General features: G+C 38.8%; 1 protein-coding gene across 1 annotated transcript; it reads right to left on the bottom strand.

The window, feature by feature from the left end:
• Positions 1 to 37: 37 nt before the first annotated feature.
• LOC145772571 (E3 ubiquitin-protein ligase UBR2-like) lies at positions 38 to 24,535 on the bottom strand. Its single transcript, XM_082584433.1, has 34 exons — positions 24,372 to 24,535; positions 23,803 to 23,916; positions 23,163 to 23,241; positions 21,034 to 21,138; positions 20,438 to 20,574; positions 20,024 to 20,162; positions 19,689 to 19,751; positions 19,122 to 19,266; positions 18,758 to 18,868; positions 18,342 to 18,529; positions 17,760 to 17,932; positions 17,500 to 17,599; positions 16,869 to 16,997; positions 16,092 to 16,586; positions 14,561 to 14,737; positions 13,906 to 13,988; positions 13,500 to 13,627; positions 13,076 to 13,236; positions 12,779 to 12,875; positions 11,822 to 11,988; positions 11,248 to 11,429; positions 10,059 to 10,276; positions 9,435 to 9,594; positions 8,308 to 8,638; positions 7,710 to 7,913; positions 6,971 to 7,162; positions 6,503 to 6,598; positions 6,142 to 6,233; positions 3,179 to 3,343; positions 2,982 to 3,092; positions 2,668 to 2,776; positions 2,253 to 2,347; positions 1,793 to 1,891; positions 38 to 1,403 (listed from the first exon to the last, which is right to left on the bottom strand). The coding sequence occupies exons 1-34, from the start codon at positions 24,533 to 24,535 to the stop codon at positions 1,262 to 1,264; spliced, it is 5,151 nt and encodes a 1,716-aa protein (XP_082440559.1). The 3' UTR covers positions 38 to 1,261.
• Positions 24,536 to 24,689: the final 154 nt, after the last annotated feature.

The following is a 24,689-nucleotide window of genomic DNA, read 5'->3' on the forward strand; positions in this document are numbered from 1 at the left end:
TATGCGTAGAAAGGTTTTATTTATACTGTGGATATAGTAAACACGCACATTCGCACAATCTTGACACCAAAACGTATTCAACTGCTTACAAAAAATGCAGTCAGTTGCTTCAATAAATTACGTATTCCGGCGATATGCAATAAATGCCCATGAAGTTTGATTTGCTGGGTGAATATCACACAAGCTAATTCCTCAACGCGGGAACCAGCTGCACAGTAAAAAAAACTAGTAATAAAGACGTAATATTCGCAGAAAAGCTTGGCATGCCGGAGTCTTGCAGTACATTAATGTCGCCTTCATTAATTTAACGAACCTGTTTGTTTAAATGTTAAGCGATGCTCATAAGTTACCGATTCCTCCCAGTACTTCCAAGTAGAGCTGCTTTTACAAACAGTATATACAGCAACCCGTTTGGTATAAAGAAGCAGTTGCAAAATGTGCAAATCCTCAGAACTTTTTAGTTACGTTGTAAACAACAAAAAAGCAACAAATTATAAGTCGGCGACATCTATGGTGAAATGTAAATTGACAACAAAAGTTTATGTAAAACAACACACAGTGGTGTCCTAGACGCAAATAAAGTTTGTCACTCCAAACAGCGAGTGGTTTGGTTTTGAATCTTTATCCTTGGACTGACAAAGCCTTGATAGGTTATTCCTGGTAGTTTCGCATACTTGCAGACAAGAGGCTCTTAACGCAGGTTATCGAGATTGGCAGAGTGAAGTTTTCCGATTGTTGAAGTGTTGTTGCCGGGGAATTATTCCATTCACTAGGTGCCGCTGAATGGAAAGCAGTCCTGAAATGTGTTGCTCAGGCGCACACCCCGAGAGTCGAACCAGCGCCGCGTGATCTTGAGCCAGGCGCGTAATCATTGAGCTAATGGGGCGGACATGATTTCATATCTTGTGTTATCTTCCAATGCAGCTTCTCAGCTGTTATAAAATGGCACTGTTCCGACAAAGGTTCGTTTCAACAACTATTTTCTAGCTCCGAAGTATCGAAACGGTTTTTACTGATTGGGTCATTTAGAATGGATTAAAGTTCGCACCAGTCCCTGATGGAAACTGGATGTAAGACTCACCTCATGATGTGAAGTCAGTTAGGAGACAGAATATCTTATTTAGTGAATAACGAAACGAAGTCAGTAAAAAAGATAAAATCATTTAGGTAAAGGGTAGTTCCTCTGCATTCCCCCATAACTTTATGTAAACATTGCAATAATGTTATCAGCCACTTTGCAATCTCGAACCAGCCAATCAATCTAGTAATGAGTCCAATCGATGTTGATAAGAGCTCGATTGGATTCCATTTCTCTGACGATGGTTTCAGCTGTTGAGTGGTTCAGCCATAAAAGATTGAGCTCTTTCACTCGGAATCGATCCAAGGTCAATGGGTTTCCTCGCCTTTGTTACAAAATAATAACAACAAGTTCAACGCGATTGTGTTGTCAGGTGAGGTACAGATTGTGAAGCTACTCATATGTCTAATTACGTCGTTGACAAAGCGTGGCCCTACAGGCAAACACTAAATATTTGACACATCGGCCTTATTGACGTCACAGCGACAAGGTGCAATAATTGAATGTAAACCAAGAATTATTGCTAGTTTACATTCAATACTACTTTGAGGCTTGGAGCAGATTTAATATAAACATTTTAAACAAGATGCATAACTGGCTAACTGCACATATATCGAACTAGGTTGAAACATTGATGGTCCAGAAAAACGTAAAAAACAAAAAGAAGCTATATGTTACATAGTTTCAACATAAGTCGATTATTATGAACCGCACCTCAGACCCTGGTCTGTTTCTCCGTACTCGTCCACATACGGAGCTGGTTGATATGATCCCCTCGTCTGGTTATGTAGGATGATCATACACGCTCTCCCCCTGACAGAAGAGGGTGAAGATAATTTTAAAGTCAAAAATGTGGACTAGCGTTGACTCACAAGCGAGCAACGTTAAAGAAACGCAAGATTCTGTTACAAAGCTGAAAAATGGCCGGATGGTAAAAAAGGTAAAATTAAAACAATATTAAGTAATGTAATATTAAGTAATGACTCCGAGTTGTGGGAAAGCATCCACAACCACATTGATCTAATCACCACATTAACTTTAGCTTTTAACGCGTGAGAAAACATATTTATTAGCTAAACGCCGATATAAATAACGTTGCCATATATTAAGAACAATCTCTAGATTGATATCACATTAAGCAGCATCAGCGTCCAGCAATAGTGTCGTAATCCACCTGAGAAATACCCCGAATCCATAACTACATTGTTGGGCGTGATACGCGCATGCGCCAACCTTGATTCCATCCAGTTCCTGCTGGCAGCAATAACTCTGCACAAAACAACAAATTATTGATGCGTGTTTCTAACTGGGAATGAGTTGGCAAAACCGCCTTCTGGTATAAGAAGTTAAAGTTGACAACAGATGTTGCATAATGCACAACAGGAAGAAATTACTTTTTGTGATAAATACGACCCAATCATAATAATAATAACCATATCCAAAAGTTTAACCTCTTTCCGATTACCAGGTGTTATTGCGTCTTGCATGCCTGTGGTAGAAAAAAGCGAACTCTACCGAAATATGATATATGACTAATAAATTCAATTAGGTAGATTTGAAAATCTGAAAAATACAAACTTCCTACCGACCTGCGAACACAACGTGGCACCACAGATAAGACAAAGCGCGGGGGAAACAGAGTCATCGTCACCCCCGAACCTTGGACACACGAACTGGGAGGCTTGGGCTATCACGTTGCTAAGAAACAAAACGTATTGTCCAGTGATAGTTTTAGACTTATTTTTATTGTAGCCAGCTGACAAAAGTTGATATTTTTACAAGATTTAAATCGTCTATCGACGTTAAAACGATGCTAAAAGTTGTAACTTTTGCGTCTGGGTGTTGACGTTTCAACGATATATCACTACACCAGTTGCAAGATGCAGTTATGGTTAGGGTTTACCTGTAGTCATCGTCTGTAGCGATCAATGTATTAACTTTCGCCAAGTCAGGAAAAGTCAAGAGTTTGGTCGGATCGTTCAAAGTCGACACCACCAAATGATGGGAACACCACCTGCAATTGAAACGATGCACAGTTACGTTATGTTAACATTGCCCGCAGCTAATCATTAACTGCACATTACGAGGAAGGTCACCAACCTTTGGACATACGGTTCAAAGCTGGTGGTGCCGGAAGCATCAAAATAGGCTAAAATATCGTTGGGCAGACCCAGGTATGCCAGCATGTCATTGATGTTGTCTTGGGTTTCAAGGGATTCCGGGGGTGCGACGTTCGTGTAGTGACGCATGAACAGGAGACAGCACCTGTAAGAATAGTGAGCGACGCAAACAATGATAAAAAGTTTAATTTAAAAGAGTAGTACAGTAGAATTCAGCCACAGCGACATTCCGCTATAGTGGCATCTGTTGCGAAGTACTGTTCTGAAACTACAGGTGGAATTGGGTTATTGTCTTCGGCAATAGTGACACTTTATCAAAAGTCCTTTCAGGTGTCTTTAGACAATGTCTATAAACTATAGGCGAATTCTACTGTATAAATTTCCAAACTTTCCAAAGTGAGGAAAAAAGCCAATTAACGCATTATATTATATAGTAAAAACAATGAACGCTTCATCACATGCTGCTAGGACACCTTTCTGAAATGAAGCCCACAAGTCCTGCGCACTCATGTTTACCAAAAGAGCTGGTAAACATGAGTGCGCAGGACTTGTGGACTTCATTTCAGAAAGGTGTCCTAGCAGCATGTGATGAAGTATGTAGGAAAAAGAAAGTGAGGAGGGATCGTGAAGACACATGGTGGTGGGATGAAGAGGTGAAGCATGCGATTTCACAGAAAAGAGATGCATACAAGCAGTGGCGCAAAAATGGGTCAGAAGAGAATAAAAAGAAGTATAAGAGTATGAAAAAGAAGGCAAAGAGGGTTGTTGCAAGAGCTATGAAGAATGGTGCTGAGGAGGAACTTAATAAAATGGGGGAAAGCCAAAACAAAGTATTCAGACTCATAAAGCAAATGAAAAAGGATGGGAAAGATATTGTAGGGGGAAGATGTATAAGGAGTGGAGATGGGAAGTTGCATTTCAGCCCGGAAAGCAGAGGAGAAGTGTGGAAGGAACATATGGAAAATGTTATGAATAAGGAGAATGTATGGGATCATGTGACAGAGGTTGATCTGGTGGAGGGTCCAGTGGGAAAGGTTACTCGTGATGAAGTGGTGGAGGCAATGGGGCAAATGAAACTGCATAAAGCAGCCAGTCCATCAGAAGTGAGCGTAGAGATGATAAAAGCAAGTGGAGAGTTGGGAATTGAAGTAATGCTACAACTTAGCCAAAGGGTATTAGATGGAGAGGGAATGCCGGAGGAGTGGAAGCATAGTACTGTTGTTGCACTGTTCAAGAGAAAAGGGGACGTGAGAAGTTGCAGTGCATATAGAGGTGTAAAACTACTAGAGCATGGAATGAAAATTGTGGAGCGAATACTAGAAGAGGTTGAGAACATTGGTGAAATTAAATGTTATGCAGTTTGCATTTATGCCAGGAAAAGGTACAGCGGATGCTCTGTTTATATTGAGAAGAATGCAGGAGGAATACCGAGAGAAGCAGAGAAAACTATATATGTGTTTCGTCGACTTAGAAAAGGCATTTGACAGAGTACCAAGGAAAGTGATGGAGTGGGCAATGAGGAAAAGAGGTATACCGGAGGTATTAGTGAGAGCTGTGATGTCTATGTATGAGGATGCAAGAACAAAAGTGAGAGTTGGATCAAATTATTCAAACGAGTTTTTTGTGAAGGTTGGTGTACACCAAGGATCAGTTTTGTCACCTCTGATATTTGCTATTGTGGTTGACGTTGTAACTGAAGGAGTGAGAGAGGGCTTATTGAGTGAAATTTTGTATGCAGACGACCTGGTCTTGACAAGTAATAGTATGGAGGGACTGGAGAGAAAGTTTGAGAAATGGAAAGAAGCATTTGAAACCAAGGGTATGAAGGTGAATCTTGAAAAAACAAAAGTGACGGTGAGTGGAGCAGAAGGAACAGTTGTTGAGAACAAAGTAGATCCCTGTGGAATATGTGGCAAGAGAGTGATGAGAAATTCAATGCAATGCAAGGAATGCGGAAAGTGGGTACATGCAAGATGTGCTAATGTCAAGAGAGCCGCAACAAGATTGGCGAAGTGTTTTGTTTGTGGGAAATGCAGTAAAGGAAGGAATGAAGTGGAAGGCCATGATGATGAGTTCTGCCATGGCATCGAAACAGTGACAGACTTCTGTTATCTGGGTGATCGGATAAATGGAAGTGGTGGATGTAAAGCAGCGGTGACAACAAGGGCAAGATTGGGCTGGGCAAAGTTCAGGGAATGTGGGGAAATGTTGCATGGCAGAAAATTTTCACTAAGGATGAAAGGAAAAGTATATCAGAGCAGTGTGCGGCCTGCAATGCTATATGGTAGCGAGACATGGGTATTGAGAGAGAGTGAACTGGCAATCCTGAGAAGAACGGAAAGGTCAATGGTGAGAGCAATGTGTGGGGTGAAAACGAGAAGGGAAAAAAGGACTGAAGAATTGTTGGATATGCTAGAGATGAGAGAGACCATAGACCAACTGGCAAGGGCAAATGGAGTAAGATGGTATGGACATGTGATAAGGAGAGAGGAAGGAAGTTTTCTTAGAAAGGCACTAGATCTAAAGGTGGATGGAAAGAGGAAACGCGGTCGTCCAAGAAGAACGTGGAAACAACAAATGAAGGATGAATTTAAAAAAGTCGGACTGAAGGAGGAAGATGCAAGGGACAGGGTGAAATGGAGAAAAGGAATTAAAACAATTGCTGCGCGGAAACAATCGGCCACCCCCACTAGTGGGGAACAAACCGACGATGGATTATGATGATGATGAATGAAAACTATTAATATTACAAAAAGTGCTCATATTTAAGTTCCCAATAATTATCTCTATAGTGAGTGTCGATAATTATCTCTATCATTTCTAGCTCCATACAATTCCACTTGAAACTATGCTTGGCGTACAAACTGTCTTCTGATTTGTGCTGCATAAAGTAGATCCCAAAATGTTTGTTTTATGAAGTGATAAACGTAAGTCAAACCAAACCTTATGAAAGGTGAGAACGCAAAGATGATGTTTTCCTTCAGTTTCTCCTCGTCTACATGTTCAGATGGAACAAGGTTAGCGTAAGATCGAACCTGCGGAATGAAACGCGAAATGATTTAGTGGCCGAGTGGTATCGCTCTCAAAACAGAGTCGATAAGGCACCAGGTTCAATCCCAGCGAAATCACAGATTCTTTTTTGCACGGAAACATAAATGTGTTTTTAATTAAGAGCATGATATCATAACGTAGTAAAAGAAAATGTAAAATGCTTGAGACAATGGCGGTTCACAATGATGTTTAATGGCGGTTGAATTACGTGCAGCTAAAGCAAAATTTATCAAAAATCATAGTTTCGCCGCACTTGATTAAACAGTTGGATAAGGGGTGAATTAGGATTTGTAGTCTTCTTGTCAGATGTCACTTCCTTCATGTCCAGGTAGATGATTATTTGAACGATCTATGCAAAAAAGAAGAGAATTAGTACTCCGTTACATTGACACTAAACTGTAAGACAAAACTCTAAAGCCGCGAAAACAACTCAAAAATATCTGTGAGCGGACAAAAGTGCAGCTGTCCTGAACTCAGATCAGGGAGTCACACCCAACGGCTCATCTCAGATTTAAGACGCCAAGAAAAGCATGGTGAACGATTTCATTCATGTCCGTCTCAAAGATCGATTGCTTGCTGATGTTATTTTTAAAATTAATGATTCACCGCTTGAAGAAGCAAACGTACCTTACAACAAACAGCAGAACAATACAACAAACAGCAGAACAACAATACAAGTTACAACAATCACAGAGACCTAACACATCGTGACGGTACCAACCTGTGCTAGGGCGCAAAGAAACAGAACATTCCGGTCATTGTCTGGAGCAGAGATTTTAGTGGTGGACCGAAGACCCTCACAGGAGAAGATCAACCTCACAAACACATGGAAGATATTCATGTTTAACAAGGGCGGACCTCCTATACCAAGCAGAGTCCGGAGCGTGTTTTCATAAATTTGGTTCTCCGCGGCCTGGAGAGAACAGATATTTTTGTTATTTTGCTCCGACGAATAGTTTTGTGACGCGACATTACAAAATTCCTTCATCCGTTTCTTGTATCGTACGTCATAAAAGTTTTACATCCTAAAAATATATTGAAAATGGAAGATATTTAAAGAGATGATAATTTTATCGACAAAAATAAGCACTGTGAAGATCATCAACACAATCCGGGTCCAAGATAAAACCTCATTGACTAACGAGTTAGCCACTTAAACGGCAATCCCTGTACAACGTACAGGCGTGCAGCCTGTCTCGTCTATGTTACGATTACGAAGGGAGTTTAAGAAAAGTCTAGTCTAGAAAAGTCCTTTGCTTGTCTAGAGTTTAAGAAAATACAAGCAAGCAAAATTCCTTGCAACGACAAGGCAGCGTCTTCCTATGAATCTGTTAACCGAATGCTTTTATTAAAACAACGAAAGAAACAAAGGCCATAAAGTTATTGGATTACACGCACAGAGCTTTATGCTCGCTTGTTTCACTGTTTTTAATCTAAAAAGCGAAAGAAAGCAACGTTACCTGCTGCGTGTACTTTGGAACCATGAAAGACACCCGGATCACGTTGGAAAGGGTTTCTTTCATCCGTACCGACGGTGGGGTTAGCAACGGGGTCTCTTGAAACCTTGACACTGCTTCAGCCACTTGGAAGGTGGTGACCACAGCTTGCCACAATAATAACCTGTCGCCTATGGTATCATCGAACGGACAGTTTTTGTTCATGCTCTGATCAAGAGAGTTTATTTTTAATCGAAATCAAATACGATAAGACAATTGATGATTTCAAATAAAAAGCGGGAAATCCCAATTGCATTATTATTTGTAGATAATGTGTTTGCTGATGAGGACTCGATTTTGTAATAAAAAAGATAACACTTGATCAAAGTCGTTAGGAAGACACGAGAAAACTTAAAATTGCACACGCACGTCAAATCACAAACTTGAAACCCTTTTTCCTCACAGAATCTTACTATCGCTAGAAAAAAAAGAAAAAAAAGAACTAATATACTGTATATTAGGGTGGTGTCCCACTTTTAATCCAGTCAGAATTTGACCCGAACCTAATTTTCCTGAAAAGTCGCCTAAAAGTGGGACACCCTATTATATTTCTATTACTCACTTCAAACATAATTGTATATGCTCCTTGTGCGTTATCTTCATCTGTCTCCATGTACTCTTGGGAGGTCCGTAGCTCTGGAGTAGATAACATGCCTTCCGGAAGAGAGTCAGGAGCATCGTGCCATTCCTCCTGATCTGGCGATGTTGGTGGGTCATCCAGATGGAGTTTAATCACAACTTCCTGTTTCACTGGCTCCGGAGGATCAACTAACTCAGTAATAATTTTCAACCACTCCGTCGTGGACATTCCTTCGTCAGTAGAAGAGGACACACCACGATGCTTGGCAACAGCTCCATGTGAGACACGGGGGATGATGCAATTGCTCAAACGGCTGAATTTGTTGGAGAAATTATTTATTTTAAAAAGTATTCATGATTATTAAGTTTGCAAAAGATGTTGTTGTGAAAAAGTGATGAAACGATCAATTTATTCAGTCGTTTAACTCAAATAGACAAACGCAAGAGTTTTCATTTTTGCAGGTTCTCATCGGAAACTAACTAGTGGGGTAAATTTATACAAAAAGAAATCGACACGGGATAAAGCACAGTTGAAGTTTTGGGAAACTATATTTTTGCTGTTATGTGAAAGAAATTTTATGGTCACAGTCGTCAGAAGTTCGTGTCTGTTGCTGTGCTTCACACCCGCCCCGATAGCTCAGCTGGTTAGCGCGTGACTTCGTGAACGAAGAAGTTTCAAGATCAAGCGGCGCTGGTTCGATTCTCGGGGCGTGCGCTTGAGCAACGTTTTCTAAGGACTGTTCTCCATTCAGCGGCATCTAATGAATGGAATAATTTCCCGGCAACAACACTTCAACAATCGGAAACTTCACTCTGCCAATCTCGGTAACCGGCCCTGCGTCAACTACCAGGAATAACCTATCAAAGTTTTGTCAGTCCGAGGATAAAGAATAAACAAAGATTCAACCAAATCAAACACCCACAGGTGAATAAAACATTTTCTCAGCCTTTTAACCTTTGGACCTTCAAAGCTTCAATTTCATAATTTGTCAAATGAGATCAAAGATGATCAACAGATTTGAAAGATCTTCACTCTTCCTGAGTTGACATTGCATCGGAATCATGTAGTTGTGACTTTTCTTATTGCGAGTTCACCTCTGCTTTACGTACCTGCACAGAGGACACAGGTACTCATTCTTGGATGTAGAAAAGCTGGAGATGAATCGTCGCATCCGATAAGGTCTCCGCTCATCCCTCTCCTTGACGGATTCAAAGTATTGAGTCCAGCAATCAAAGTGCATGACATGGCTGCATGTGCTCATGTGGATACCTGTGCAATGCACAATATCAGGTTTTTTCATTTAAATCATTGTCTGTTGCATACAAGGTTAAAATTGCTCTTAGAGCAGATGGAAACATGTAATTTTTGAATCTTTTAAGACCAATTTCAAGTTTCTAGCAGGTACGGTTGTTAAGTCATGCGGTTATGAAGTTTAACCCCAAAAATAGTTTTCACTCCATTCTACTGTGCATGGGAGGATAGCTTCGCATCAAACACTGATCATATTTTACGATTTATCAACGTTTCTAAATACCAATTTAACACAAATGTGAGTTAAATCGATTCTAATTGATTTTGGAAAACGTATGCTTTATCATTTGTGCTGCACTGACGGCTAGTTCATAGGATGCTTTGCCACAACTGCTATCTCCATTTTTCTCTCAATTCGATGCAATGGTAACGTCTATAATCATCGCTTTAACATCAGAACCTGATGAAGCCCAACTACTTACCAACCGGGTTGCTTATGTCGCATGAATTTTCTCTATCTTCTTGACATTGAACGCGGCGCTTGGACATGACAGAGGACATCTGCACGAACGCGGAAAACACCATGCCCTCATGCACCCGGCTATCGTCCTGGCACAGCAGGCACACGGAAGTCTCCTCTGTTGGCTTCAGCGAACGCAGCTGCCACTCCAGCGAACTACAAACTGGCATCTCGCTATGACTGCAAAGTAACATTGTTTTTTTTTCTTCTAAAATTGTAATGTCGTCATTTCTACCAGGTGTTTTAAAGATTACGATTAGGTCATAGAGAAGCCAATTTCGTGTTTGCTCCACATTTAGTTCCATGAAACGTGATTAAATTTTAAAACAGTTTGTGAGTTATATGCTTGCTTTTACCTTTGGTACTTTACTAAGTTTTGGAAAAAAATTACTGAAATTATAAACTTTGAGTAAAATTTTAACTTTTGCGTTTGAAATGAGGCTAAACATTCCGTTACCACTCCTACCACACCAAAATTGGAAATTTGCTGACATAAACCGTGTATTTTGGTCAGATGATGTAAACCAAACTTCAGAATAAATCGTTTAGAGTTTGTACGTTACAAAAAGATATCTTGTATACGGAACATCTTCACATTGACAGGAGATGGAATTGCTACAATTGTTTCTTCATATACTTTGTAATGAAATAACTCCAGAAAACGAAAGAATTTTTGGTAAAAAATGATGCATTGACACAAGAAAAAATCTATGAAAATTTTTCTCTGATCTCAACATCATTTGCGTTTCTGGTTTAATCCGACTGCGATGTGTTAGTGCGTTAATCCGACTGCGATGAAGTAATTTAGGGCTGGCTGCTTGTCAACGTTTTACAATGCAACCGACCAAGGCTAGGGGGGCATATTATCTTAGACAGCAAAACCCGTTATTTTTACATTGATTCAACGTTGAATCAATGTAAAAACGACAGATTTTACTGTTTGGGACGTTACTTGTGAAGTGGAAAAACCACAGTGAAACGTGCACTGACAGTAAAAGTTGTTTGTCTACTAAAACAATATCTTCAGGTTACTGATCATTCAAACAATGTAGTGCGATCAGCAACAAAACCCATGCAAGTTTTTATACGTGCAAAAATAGATCATACCGTTTCAAAGAAATTTTATTTCTTGGTTGTTGATTGCAACTCACTTTTCGGGAACTTCTTCTTCTTGTGATAAATTCATCTCTTCTTCCTCTTCCTCCATCTGCATGTTATTCTTTTCTAAAAATTTCCGCTGCATTACCTTCATCTGCTCCATCATGTCCGCTCGTCGTTTGTTAGCTTCATCTTTCTTCTTCTTGTGCAGCTCGGCCGCTAGCGCCTTGTCAACCTGGAGGTCACGTGAGGTTGATACCAATCGAGTAGGGTTAAAGCTTGTACAATGTACATAGTTGCTTTGAGCACAACAATACAAGATAGTTTTATACTATTTTTACGTGAAACCACAGACATACAAAACAAAGTAACTTCAATGGGTTTAACATATTTTATCATACAAAGAACATACAACATAATTAAAATAAAGTTTCAATCGTTTTCGACACGTCTTTGTGTCCTGATCAGGACTTACTTTTCATCTGCAATATACATACGTGAAACATAAAAATACATCAAAATACTATTTGACCTTTTGAAGATCTCATCAAGGGTGAAACAATCAAGGTGTCGATTGGTAATAATACAGTGACATTTTCTTTTATGAACCAAAAGACATGAAATTACTTTGGAATTGGCTGAAGCTGAGGATTGACCATCGATTTCCTCTTTAATTATTCCCAACCGTCTCTTCAAGACGTCGCTGACGGCATTCTCTATCCAGCATATGTTCTCCCTGTGGATGGTCACGGTCTCGATCTCAGCACACTTTCGAAGCTGCTCCAGAACGCCATCTGAAAGTGATCACTAACATTAATAGTTTGTTTGTCGTATCCAGGCTTACATCCGGTGGTTGAAGATTTTGATTAAGTGGACGGGAAGACAAGGAAGCCAATCTTCGTGTCCACCTTCAGGCGTGCCTTTAAGTGTCCTGCCAAAGACACAGCTGCATGCTCGTGAGGGGTGTCGAATCGGCGCCCTTTCGAGTGTCGTTCCAGGGCTCTCACCACTCGGCAATGCAGCCGACATTAATAGTGATGCAATGGATTGAGTTTCGTTTTTGCAGCACGATCTTTATTTATTCACAAATGTATCAATACTAGCAATGTTCAGGCTAACCAATGGCGGCTAAAGGTTTAGAGAAGTAGATGGAAAAGTAAAGCCAATCTTAGTGGTTACTCCAACGCATATCTTGTTAAGACATAAGCAAGCCGCTCGGCCTCGAACGGAAGCCCGTTGAAGCATCAGACGCGTCACTCAGCCATGAGTCGACCAATACGTAACTGATTTGAAGACCTTGGTATATGTGGAGGAGTATCATGAGTTCACTGCATCAACAGTGCATAAGATCAATCAAAAATGACGCTCATTTTTTAGTAGTTGGAGTCTCATTGTACAAACAACAGCAGTGACGTAATATGAAACTTGGGGAGGGTCAGCAACGATGACTGGTTAACTAAGCTACAACATTTTTGATGTTTCATTTCTAAAATCAAATTTTTCTTTTTTTTGAAAATTCGATATTTTTGGTACCTTTTTACAGGCATCAAAGTATGTTGAAAATACAATGAATCATTCTCTTACACTGATCTGCCCTTTCACAAAATTTGAACGGACTGTTGAGGTCTTGTTTGACTCTTTCTCTTTCTTCCACTATCCCGAATCCGATTACAAACAAAATCTGAAAAAAGTGACACTTGCTTGAATGGTTGTACAACATGGGCAATAAAACTTTGGTAAATCAATGGTAAGTTTTGTTAAAAAACACGCAATTCAGTCTATATGTTGACATTTAACCTCGCAGAATAATACAAAACTAAAGTAACCATCTAGTATTTTTAAAATCACGTTACTTTTAAAGAACTCTCATCCGCAAATTACCTTTTCAAAAAGTTTATCGGACCATTCTAGACGTTCGTCTGCGTTGGGCATCAACCTCTTTATGGTGCTCGTTAAAAAGGAAAGGAAGTAAGTGCATTGGAGGATGTCTGCCGCTTGTACGAATTGCTTTGTGAAGGGTGGAGATGGACGAGGGGTGAAAACTGGAAGAAATTTGATTTAATTCAAAAGACAGGAATCTCGAATAGAACCTGAGACGATAGCACTGAAACAGAATGCGAAAAAAGTGCATGTTTGCGCCTGACATGATTCTTAAACAAAAACATGAAAAGCATTCCACTATTTTTTTTTTTCATGGCTTTGTAAATACAAATCGAATGTTTAACTATATCATATCAAGGTGCAAATGATTGAATTTTTAAAGACATTTTAAACTTTATTCCAACATCAACAATCAACAACATACCACAACTTTGGTGGTTAGCTTTCTTCCTTCTGATGACCTCGTTCTGAGCGTTAGTTTGGTCTGTTACGGTCCTGTAGTGGTAGAAGCAGGGAGAGACACTCTGCAAATAATCCGCTTTCAATTCGTACCTGCGGAAAACACAGAATATTAAAACCTCAATCATTTCTGCTTATACCGCTTTGTATAAAAAACCTTTACTTTTAATATGTAAAAGAAAACTAACTCGTCATGCTCAAGCAAAAACGTTGCTACTGCCAGAACGAAGATTTTGTTATTAGCACAGTAGCATTATATGTATAATTGTATAGCTGACCAATGGCCATCAGAGCAAACCCTCACAAAACAGGCACAACGTGCAGCATTTTGTATGAACATCAATCACTTTGTTACGATGTCTAATTCTTACTTGGCACTGGTTTTGATGCTTGTGGAAGGTCTATAGTCGGCAACTTCGTTTAGAACGGATTCCCAGTCTGGCTTGCTGGACATCTGGGCAGAATATCAATCAGATTTGCACTTAAGATTTTACTAAACTTGCACTTTATGAAAAAGTATACATGAAAGGAAAAACGAGTGATAGATTTGACGTAGGCTAAGCTTGAAATTGACCTTTGGGTAACACCTCGTTTGAAGGTAACACCTTACTACCCATCAAGCCATGAACTGCATATCTGGACGATAAATTTACTATTAACTTTTATCGACAAACATATTATCCATAAGCATATTATGCAAGCATAGAAATCATCAAATATAACCATATAAAAAGGTAAAGGGGGTCCCATACTTGGTTCAAGTGTCGAGTATGAGAAGATAAAGTTCTCATTGTACAAAACCTTTGGCACTAAGGAGAGTAGGGTGGCCAGTTCCTTTACTTCGGCCGCCCTTACTTCAGCAACTACGCCTACCCAATTTATTACACCTGGGTAGAGGTGAGCGGTGTTTGCTTTCAACAACCAGCTGAAGCCGGGAGTCGAACCAGGTTTGCATAATTGTAAAGCCAACGCCTTATCCGTTGTGCCATCCCAATAAAAAGCATAAGCATACAAATCATCAAATACCTCATCGCTCAAAAGCTTCTGTATTTTTGAGTGAGGTTTCGGACCACTGGCCAGTATGTGAATGACCTCTCTCTTGACCCTCTCTTCATACGACACTTGGCCAATACCTTCTGTATAACGCTCAGCAGCAACATAGAGGATCAGTGATAGATATTCTTCGTAGAAGGACACTAAGTACTGAAACATAGTTTCATAAAAGTGTATATGTAGTTTATTACAAATGAACGATGTTGTGATCAAAAGAGGGAAGGAGCAAGATCAAAGGGAGGATGAAAAGGAACCTGGAGATGAAAATATGTACGATGTTGGGATCAAAAGAGGGAGAGAGCAAGGTGAAAGGAAGAACGAAAAGGAACCTGGAGATGAAAAGATGAACGATGTTGGGATTAAAAGAAGGAAAGAGCAAGGATAAAAGGAGGATAAAAAGGAACCTGGAGGTGAAAAGATGAACGATGTTGGGATCAAAAGAGGGAGAGAGCAAGGTCAAAGGAAGGACGAAAAGGAACCTGGAGATGAAAAGATGAATGATGTTGGGATCAAAAGAGGGAAAGAGCAAGGACAAAGGGAGGATGAAAAGGAACCTGGAGATGAAAAGATGAAAGATGTTGGGATAAAAAGAGGGAGAGAGCAAGGTCAAAGGGAGGATGAAAAGGAACCTGGAGATGAAAAGATCAATGGGGGTTTTAGACAGAGTGTGGTAAAAAACCACGATCTCTGCTGGCGATCCCATCTAACGTCAGGGTTATGTTGTATGTGGGTTATGTTGTTCCCAATATCAAAACTTAATGCAACATATTAAAGAGTTGTTTCCATGTAATCCATTTGCTCTGATACAAAACCATACAAATATTGGAGCTTGTTTCAGACGAACACATAAGGCAAAAGTTATAAAAACAAACATATAAAATACGAACAGAAAGCGAATGCGACCAAAATGTGGGAATTCTTTGTTTTGACCAAACAAAGAAATATGATGGTTAGAGTAAACCTCCCTCATGAAAAAAATTTCTCATGGCAGTATATTACAGTTGTACTACCCCTAAAAAAATCAATTGTGTAAAATATTACAAAACTTAGATGAACTCTACCGGGTTCACGTCGAGCTTGAGAAAAACGAAAAATAGGATCATTTCACATGAACAGCCAAGATAAAAATATCTCGAAAACGACACCTCTCAGATTTTGCTGAAAAGATGTCATATTATGCCTTAGGCTCATCCAAATTTTAGAATATTTTACATAATTGATTTTTGTAGGGGTAGTACAACATTAATATATTGTCATGAGAAATTTTTTTCATTAGGGGGGGGTTCAAAGCACCCTAATGATGGTTCAATGACAGCACTGACATTTCCTCCTGTTCAAGCATTATAGGCGTGCAGCGCAGACAACAAGACACTCAATATAAATTTCTCAATCAGCATTTGAAAGCTGCACTTTTTTAGGTTATTAGCGAAGATGAAAGCGTGCCAGTCACTCGGATTTCATCGAGTAACACACATATGCACAATAGATGTGTGTGGTATCTTACCTCATTAAACCTTGCATAGTCTTTCAAGTTCATCTTTTGCTGCAATGCTATGCAGAAGTGATCGGGGTCTATCACGGCCGCGCATGCTTGCATCAGCTGGATGTCACGGTCGAATGATTCTGTTCTGCACTGATAGTCTCTCAAATAAAACGCCTGATTGGCAAGAGCTAAGCCGTTGCGCCTCCAAGCGCCTGCTGTCACTTGGGCATAGAGAGACACAGCCCGAAACGCACGCTCAGTAACATCAAGGATACAGTTGGTGAGTTTGGGGGAGAAAGGGATGTTGCGAACTCCAAATTTGACCAGAAGAGCAGCTGAGAGACGGGTTAAAGGATAGTGTACAGAGACAGCTTTAGTTGTGATGTCATAGTTAATGCATTCAAAGCCAGTCTCTCTGAAGGGATAGCATTCGACTATCCGAGTGAAACCTTCTTTCTTATGAAGACTTTCCAGCTTCGTGGTGACCTCTTCCAGACAATAAATCAGCATTTCCTCCTGGAATGCGAACGACATGATGGGGTTGGGTACTTTGTCATTGAAAGCAACGTGAAAAAATAAGAGAAAAAAATTATATTAAAAAAGAAGATAAAATTTTTTATGGTAAAAATGTGCCCTGCTCTAAAATGTTCATGTTCAATATACGCTAAACCAGTTATTTCAGTGACCACGGCCACACATATTTCTACGTCCACTAACATTCTCAAATAAAAAAGTATACAAAAATGATTCAGCTACCCGAGACAAGAGAAAAAAAATGACATAAACAAAACTACGTACGTCTGATGAACACCATAGGAGCAGTTTCCCAATGACCGGGATGAGCCGTAACTGGAGGGAGACTCCTGTCTCCCATTCGGGCTCATGCTCGAGATGTTGACTCGTTTGTCGGATGACAGAGTTCATTCCCTTCAAAAAAGCGAACAGTTACCTTAAGTGTGATTTCGCATTAAAAAAAAAAAACTTCACACAGTATACGTTTTTAGCCAACACAAGGAGCTTTCTTTCCGCAAATATAACATAACTTACAACAAACGTTCTGTCGGACCTTTGGGAAAAACAACGCACGATGTTTGTTCAAACACACAGTCTGTGAAGCCGCCCGGAACTTCCAGTAATCGCTGTATATTGTTTTACTCCCAAGGTTGTAGTATTCTAGTTGCTCGGAAATCAGTAGGCTGGTACAGTAGAGTAATTTCGCATTTTACCTGCCACTACTATATCTACGTAATGTATGTTACTACCGTAAGCAATCTTACAAAAATTACACTGAAAGAAATTTCTGCTTTGCAATTCATTTCAATGGTGTGTCTGTGGTTTGATAACAATCTCAGAATAATATTTTTGACGTTGGAAAAAAACATTAAAAGTGATAACAATCGTCAAACACGAAATCGTTGCGAACACTTACTTCAAGAGCAGCCAAGTACGACACGAACATGCGAAAAAACGCTTTGAAATAGACTTTTAAATGCTCGTCCCATGAGCTGGGGACGTTGGTCAAGACGTACCTGCAATGAAATGTACCTCGCTGTGACAATAAAAATGTGTTTAATTGTATTAAATGCAAAAAAGTGTTTTTTTGCATCATTTCAACGTCACAAGAACCTGAAGCAATGTAAAAAATAACTTTTGCCGAGCTGGAAATGACATTTTTCGAAGCAGACTTACTTCAAATCATAAAAGACAAAAACAAATCTACGGAAGCTTTTCTTGAGCTTTCTTGCATCGATCTCGTAATCGGAATGATCCTTATTAGGCTCCTTGAGTTCGTTGCACATCGAATCAATGATTGTACCGAGGACAACGCAAAGTAAATCCACTTCGACCACCAAGTACCACACCTAGGGAACAACACGATGATGCATGCTGGCAGCCGATTGTAAATACTCTAGATTTAGGAAGAGTCTTAGGTAACTAATACCTGAGTGTTACCATGAATGTCTTCCATGAAGAATGGATATTGCCATTTCCGAAACTACATTGTATCTTAATGTTACGTAAAGTTAATCTATGCACCCATAAAACAGAGTAAGCTAACGCCGAGAGCTCAAAGCTTGTAACACTAAAGCAGTTCTACAATGAAAATTTAGCTTTAGCGTAGACTTTGTCAAATGCGGACATTGTCAAGACAAAAAATTCAAGAACTGATCAAGCTAACATAGAGTACAATTGCATGCACGTTACATTTGTTTGACTTATTGTACAGCAACAAAATGCAACAGCTATAGTGTCAAAAAATGCTATTCTCACCACGGTTGGAACAGTGAAAAGCTGAACTGAAATGGAGGTGATCGAGTCCCCGTGATCGTGGTCGTCAAGCAAGTAGTTGTCTATCAACTTTTTGTATATTCTTGAATAAATAACACCAAACGACCTTTTTGTGTCAGGATGCAAAAGCAACGTAGACATGAAGAGTTGCTGGTACGAGCTTCGAGCGACTGAAAAGGAGTTGATCATGTGTCTAGTCCTGTCTGTATTCGAGCATTCAACAGCAATATTCTAATCTTCTAGAGTTGCAAAGTGTAAGCTATATAATTGTGATTGCTTGTGCTGCTAGTTCTGGTTTGCGGAAGGAAAAAGCCATTAAAGTTGACGTTTGAAAAATGTAAAAATAAGTTTAAAAAAAAGTACAAAATTCTCAAAGCAGACGTGCAAAATAAGCGTACCTTTCCATAACGTGGTATCTGCTAACATCAACTTGGTTGCGGGAGACGTGTCACCGATTTCATCGGGCTTGCTTGCAAGTAAGGCATGTGAGATCATCAGTCGAAGGCCGTCTAGAAAACAAGCACTTGTGCTGAGTGAAAGTCAATAGATATTACCGCATGGTCAAAACAAGTTTGCATACAAACCAACACACGTGCTTAAACATGTAAATATTTGTTCGAAGGCAAAGCAGTGCTCTCAATGCTTTGCAAGCGCAGTAAAGTTTTAGAAAAGGGGTTTTCCCATTAATTTTCGTAATTTATACTACAAGAGTACTGAGGCAGAAAAGTTGAAATTAGTTTGTTTTCAGTAATTGGCACGCACCAGATCTTTTCGCTATGTCGGAAATCCAGTTTAGAAGAGCGAGCGCGAACTCTTCGTGGGCTACCACAGACGAATGCATGACTTTGGTCACTAGTGGCGCCCTCCTTCTTCTGTTGCCAGCTAATATTGTTAGAGGGGAAGTGCTCTGGTGGAAGAAGGTTCGTAAGTCGAACATTATGCTTCCCAACTTCGGTTTTTTTACTCACAGAATAATACAATTTGTACTTATATGAGTAAAATCTTACAAAATGTTTCTCCATCATAATGCATGACTGAAAACTATGGTGCGAAAATGACAACTGATTTCACAATGAAACCCCAAACCTCAAGTGCAAAAAACACAAGCTCAAATTTGAAAATTTAACAATTTGTGGACGTCATCACAAACTCATTCCAAATATTGGGAAAAAGAAAAGAAAGGTACTGTTTTTCTATAATATTTAAAAGTAATATTATTCATGAGCTCAGGTCAGAATTCATCGAAGGCAAATTATTTGAGATGCATAAAATAATGCAATCCCACAACACACAGGCAGAAAAGTGCATTCGTTTCTATATGAAACTTACACTGAGAATGTCTTTTGATTCTTTGCATTCTTGCTCGGTTCCAATCAAAACCACAGTTCTTCCCTGTATAAGATACCACTTTATTATTATTATAGGATGCAAAAATAGCTCCTCACATTGCTTCTAAATCCAACTCCTATGAAGCTAATCATTGACCTGTCTTAACCAGTGTACAGTAATACTGTCCATGAGCACCATGTTGAACAAGTGAAGCATATTCAAACACAAATTTACTATTTGAGCATTTTTATAACACGAGACATTAAATCATAGAGATAGTTAAATAACAACAATATACACGACCACGTTACAGCAATGAAACACCAGAACAGTACCTCTCTATCAATGATTGTCGCATAGTCAGCAGCGGTGCTTGGAGAACACTGCACAGCCCGTTGCAAGACACTGATGACGTAATCAAAGGTATGCGACTCATCGTTGAACACCACAGTGAGGTAAGTGTCATCGTATCTTCTGCAGTATACAGTGTCGGTTTAGTTGGACGATTTATGGGAATTTTAACATATTTTTCATCATAAAACATCTCATCGATCAAAGGATAAATGATTTATTGTTTGCTCAAGCAATAACTTGGAATAACCGGACACAATAAGCATGCAAAAACACAACAGGATGTAACTAGAACATCTCGATTGTTATAGAAAACAACAATAAAAATAAACATTACCATCATTATTATTATCACAACCCAATGTATTTATTTTAATTGTGTAAAACAATTTATTTACCCAGTAAGCTGAATGGGTAGGTCATTGTGATGTAATCTATCGACAGTTAGTAAGTCGACAACATAATCAAGGAGGATTCTAAAAAAGTGTTCTGCCCGTTCCCGCAGCTCCTTGGGCAGCCTTGTTCTAGCATCAACCTGCAACATTGACTGTACTAGCAAAGGCGTTCAAAAATGATTGAACCACAGCGTTTGTCTTGCTACTTAAAGTGAGCTCAACTAGAACATAATTAAATTTCTCTTAGTTCTTTTAAGCACTGCGTCATGTATTGTATCTATCTGCTGTAATACACAATTTAGTTTTTCAGTAATACTTCAGTCACCTATTGGTGTTTTAGCAGCTGCCGACCAAATTGTTCTTTTAAGAATTGATCAGCAATAGAATAAGCTGGCCTATTACATGTCCACACACAACAGCGAATACTAATGCATGCAATTACGATTGTTTACATGCTTACATTATGTCACGTTGTTATCATACTTTGAAAGCTATTGGTGCAATCATTTCAACCTGGGCTTGTACAACCCATTTTACACTTTTAAATTCATCCACCAAAACATGAAAAAGTATTTATATAATTGTAGTTGCTCCTCTACCATTGGGTTGCTCATGTCCACAGTATGGATATTGCAGGCCGGATGCTGAGTCCATGCTTCAGGGTCACCACAGTCACAGCAACCCCCACCATTTGATGAATGGAGCTTCAAAAACAAAAAGCTTTGTTCATGCGGACTTTATAACTACAGATTTCCTAGAATTTAAACAAAAACTTCTTAATTTGACACTGAGTTTACCTCTCGATGAAGACTGTATTGCAGCCAACAAGCATTTGGTGCATCCTTCAAACATGAAGTAATAGCGTATGTGCTTAGTACAAAAGTAAACCACTTAATTCACAATGTAGATATTAACGACTTGTTTTAGCCTGATGCTGGGAGTTCGCTGTGGTAATAGCGATATGCACTAGCTTTTGGAACACAGTTCCCTAGTCATGTGGTGCTATGACGAATGGTGTTAAAGTCAGTGTGTCATTGTTTTATGTGGTTCGTTTGTTTGGCTTGAGGCTGTTGACTGTTGAGTTTAAGTGTTATTGCTGTAAAATTTTGTTAAATCAGTTGATTAATAGATTAGGTGACGTACATAAGTGTAGAGTTTTAGAAATTACCGGCACCGGGGGTGCAGTTATGTCAGAACATCACATGCATAAACATCAAATAATCATCAAACACCAAATAATCATAAAGCATAAACATCATAAAATGACAACCAACAAAAGAACTGAAAACAGCGAAACAAACTAACATACGACAATTCAACCACAAAACTTATTTTTTCAAACTGATGTTTTCGCAATAAATTCTGCAATCAGCTTTTCTTTGTCGAGATGATCGACTTTTTCTTTGTGTACATTAAGCACACACACGTGGTTTGGCCTGGTTTGGGTCATTGTTGACCTCAAATACGTCTTGATCCGTCTGAGTGTGCTGAAGAAACGTTCAGCCTTGCAAGACGTGCATGGTAAAGTCAAGTAAAATCGTATGAGAATTGCCACATTCAGAAACATGGTTGGTAAGGTGTCGTCTTCACGAAGTTCAACGACATTGTTGCGTTCTTCCAATCACAACACTGTACAGTGTACAGTTATTAATGGACCCTAAACCTCAGGCATTGTTATAGCATGCTGCATAGAAAACGAACTACATTAGTGTGAATTTGAAACAGATATATTTTGAAGAATAAGATTAAAAAAATTAAAATACCTATAAGAGCAGGGGGTACGCCACACCCCTGCAGGCTTGCAGGGCCTATGGTGACGTAGTTTCCCCTACTCTGTAGTCTACCCTAATCTGTGCCTATAGTGACTACTCTGTACTCTGTAGTAGGGTGGCTCGTTTTTGAAATTTTTTTTAAATTTTCTTGGGGTAGCGGGGAAATGGTGCCAATGAGTGAGAAAACGCTCATGACAAAATTTGAGATTTGTAAAAAATTGTCTTCAGCCTCCTCATGGGGCTCAAAAATCGAAAAATGGGGTCAAAAACGCAATTTTTTTCAAAAATATTTTTAGTTTGGGTAGATACAATATTGTTTAGATATATCTAATTAGCCTAAGAAAAAAAATTGGAGTCATTTGAACTATTCCTTCAGCTTCTTCACAGCTTCTGAAAATGTCCATTTTGCTGAAAATTTCGTATTTTTGTGGGTGGTTACATGGTAGGAAAAAGTGACGTCTTTTATTTGAATTTACGTCACTGACGCAGTTTGTAGTTATGTAACCACAAACAAAAATTAAAAATTTTAAGCAAAATGAAAATTTTCAGAAGCTGTGAGGAAGCTGAAAGAATAGTTCAAATGATTTCAATTTTTTTTTTAGGTTCTCTAGATATGTCTAAACAATATTGTATCTACCCAAACTAAAAATATTTCTGAAAAAAATTGCGTTTTTGACCCCATTTTTTGATTTTTGGGCCCCATGAAAGGCTGAAGACAATTTGTTATGAATCTCAAATTTTGTCATGATTGTTTTCTCACTCATTGGCACCATTTCCCCACTACCCCGAGAGAATAAAAAAAAAAGTTCGTGCTTGTGGTTTATGACATGAAAGATGTTTCATTAAACAACAAGTCATGAAGTGAATCAGTGTGATTGTAAAAGCGTTAGTAATATAAACTGTTAAAGCTATCTTCTCTTAACTTTAGTTTACACAACAGGATCATACATCCTTACCTTATATTTATGATGAAGATGTGGACTTTTACGAAAGCAAGCCTGACACAAAACACAGGTTGGATCAACAGCACACTCTCTATAAAATATTCGGAAGGTAATACCAGTACAGTTAAAAAGTACTACACCAATTGCCATGCCAACAACTTCAAAGAATCAATGTAAAAATTATTCCATTAGTGCCAAAATGTTTAACTGGATGATGCATTTATCTTCAAAGCACCAAATTTGACATGAAATAAACTCAGAAGCTAAAAGTTAGCAAAGTACCTGTATGTAAGAAACATATTGAATGGAATAGAATATATCATAGTGTATTCATAAGAAAAGGAAGCATCTGGCTTCACCCGTGGCTAAGAATTTAATGTTGAAAAGTCCTAAACATTTTTTTTTAGAAACTATTCTGTGATAGTAACAAAAACTGTCAACAGGCAAAAACCTTTCCCAACAATTTACGACAGGACACTGAGGTGCAGAAATGTAAAATACCAAAGCTGATGAGGCCCAAGAATACTTGGAAGGACCATAACAACGATACCCATTACCCAAGGGATAATAATGATGAAGAATTTGCACATTTTTTGCAACTACGTTTTCTTGACACTATATATTTCTTATGACAATGATTTATTCAACTAACCTGCAAGTGTATGTCGCTTCTCCTGGCTTAAATACATGGCCACATATGTTAGAGGGATCATTTAATTTCTCCAACTCAACAAGTGCAGCTTCCTGATCATTGCCAAATAACCACCTGAACAAAATTAAGTACCGGTAGTACAAAAATTTTTCTTCATGTGCTAGGCCTGTTTCATGCATTAAGCCGTCAAGCACATATCGTACATTTTTATCAATGCACGAGCTAAATATCTTGAATACTATACTTACTTGTGAGATCAAAATCAGTCTAAATCATGAATAATAATATAATATTAGATCAGCTGTTAATTTATGTTTTGTGATAGCATAATGTCACACTGATTTTAATACTTAAAGAGCGTTGAGAAGCTCAGGAAATGTTTTCTTCAAGCAGGAATTATAGTCTTAACTCTTAAACACAAAATGACTTTCAAATGTTTATGCTTTTAATGTACAAACAACCACAAAAATTCTGTGCACCAAATATACACAATACTGCATCAAATCCTCTTTTCAATAGACAATCATATTTTTTGAAGATCAACCGATTACGGTACTGTAAAAACATACCATGAGACCTGGTCCAAAATTCCATTCAAAACATCATTGTCCTTGAAAGCACCAACCGTCCATGAATTGTCCAAAATTAACACTTTGGGAACAGAAGTTTTGAGAAAATTTAATAGTTCATTTTCATATCTGCCTTCTGGGAGAGGAATGCGATTCAGGACCATTTTCACACTCCAGTGTAAGAAACTCACACCAACACGTCCAGAAGTGAAACAATACAGATAAATCTACTGTCTTATTTCGATACGTAATTAGAATGATTGTTTGTCTTGTTGATATTTAACCTAATGAATGAAAATTGATTAATTTGACTATTGC

This window comes from Aplidium turbinatum, chromosome 6 (assembly GCF_918807975.1).
Source record: "Aplidium turbinatum chromosome 6, kaAplTurb1.1, whole genome shotgun sequence".
Classification (NCBI taxonomy): Eukaryota; Metazoa; Chordata; class Ascidiacea; order Aplousobranchia; family Polyclinidae; genus Aplidium; species Aplidium turbinatum.

Excerpts from the sequence above, each read along its gene's own strand:
- LOC145772571 (XM_082584433.1), bottom strand. The coding sequence starts at position 24,535 with ATGGTCCTGAATCGCATTCCTCTCCCAGAAGGCAGATATGAAAATGAA. Across the intron at positions 18,869-19,121 it reads CGACATAGCGAAAAGATCTG|ACGGCCTTCGACTGATGATC; the intron begins GTGCGTGCCAAT and ends CTTGTTTTCTAG. Across the intron at positions 3,344-6,141 it reads GCGTTCTCACCTTTCATAAG|GTGCTGTCTCCTGTTCATGC; the intron begins GTTTGGTTTGAC and ends CTATTCTTACAG.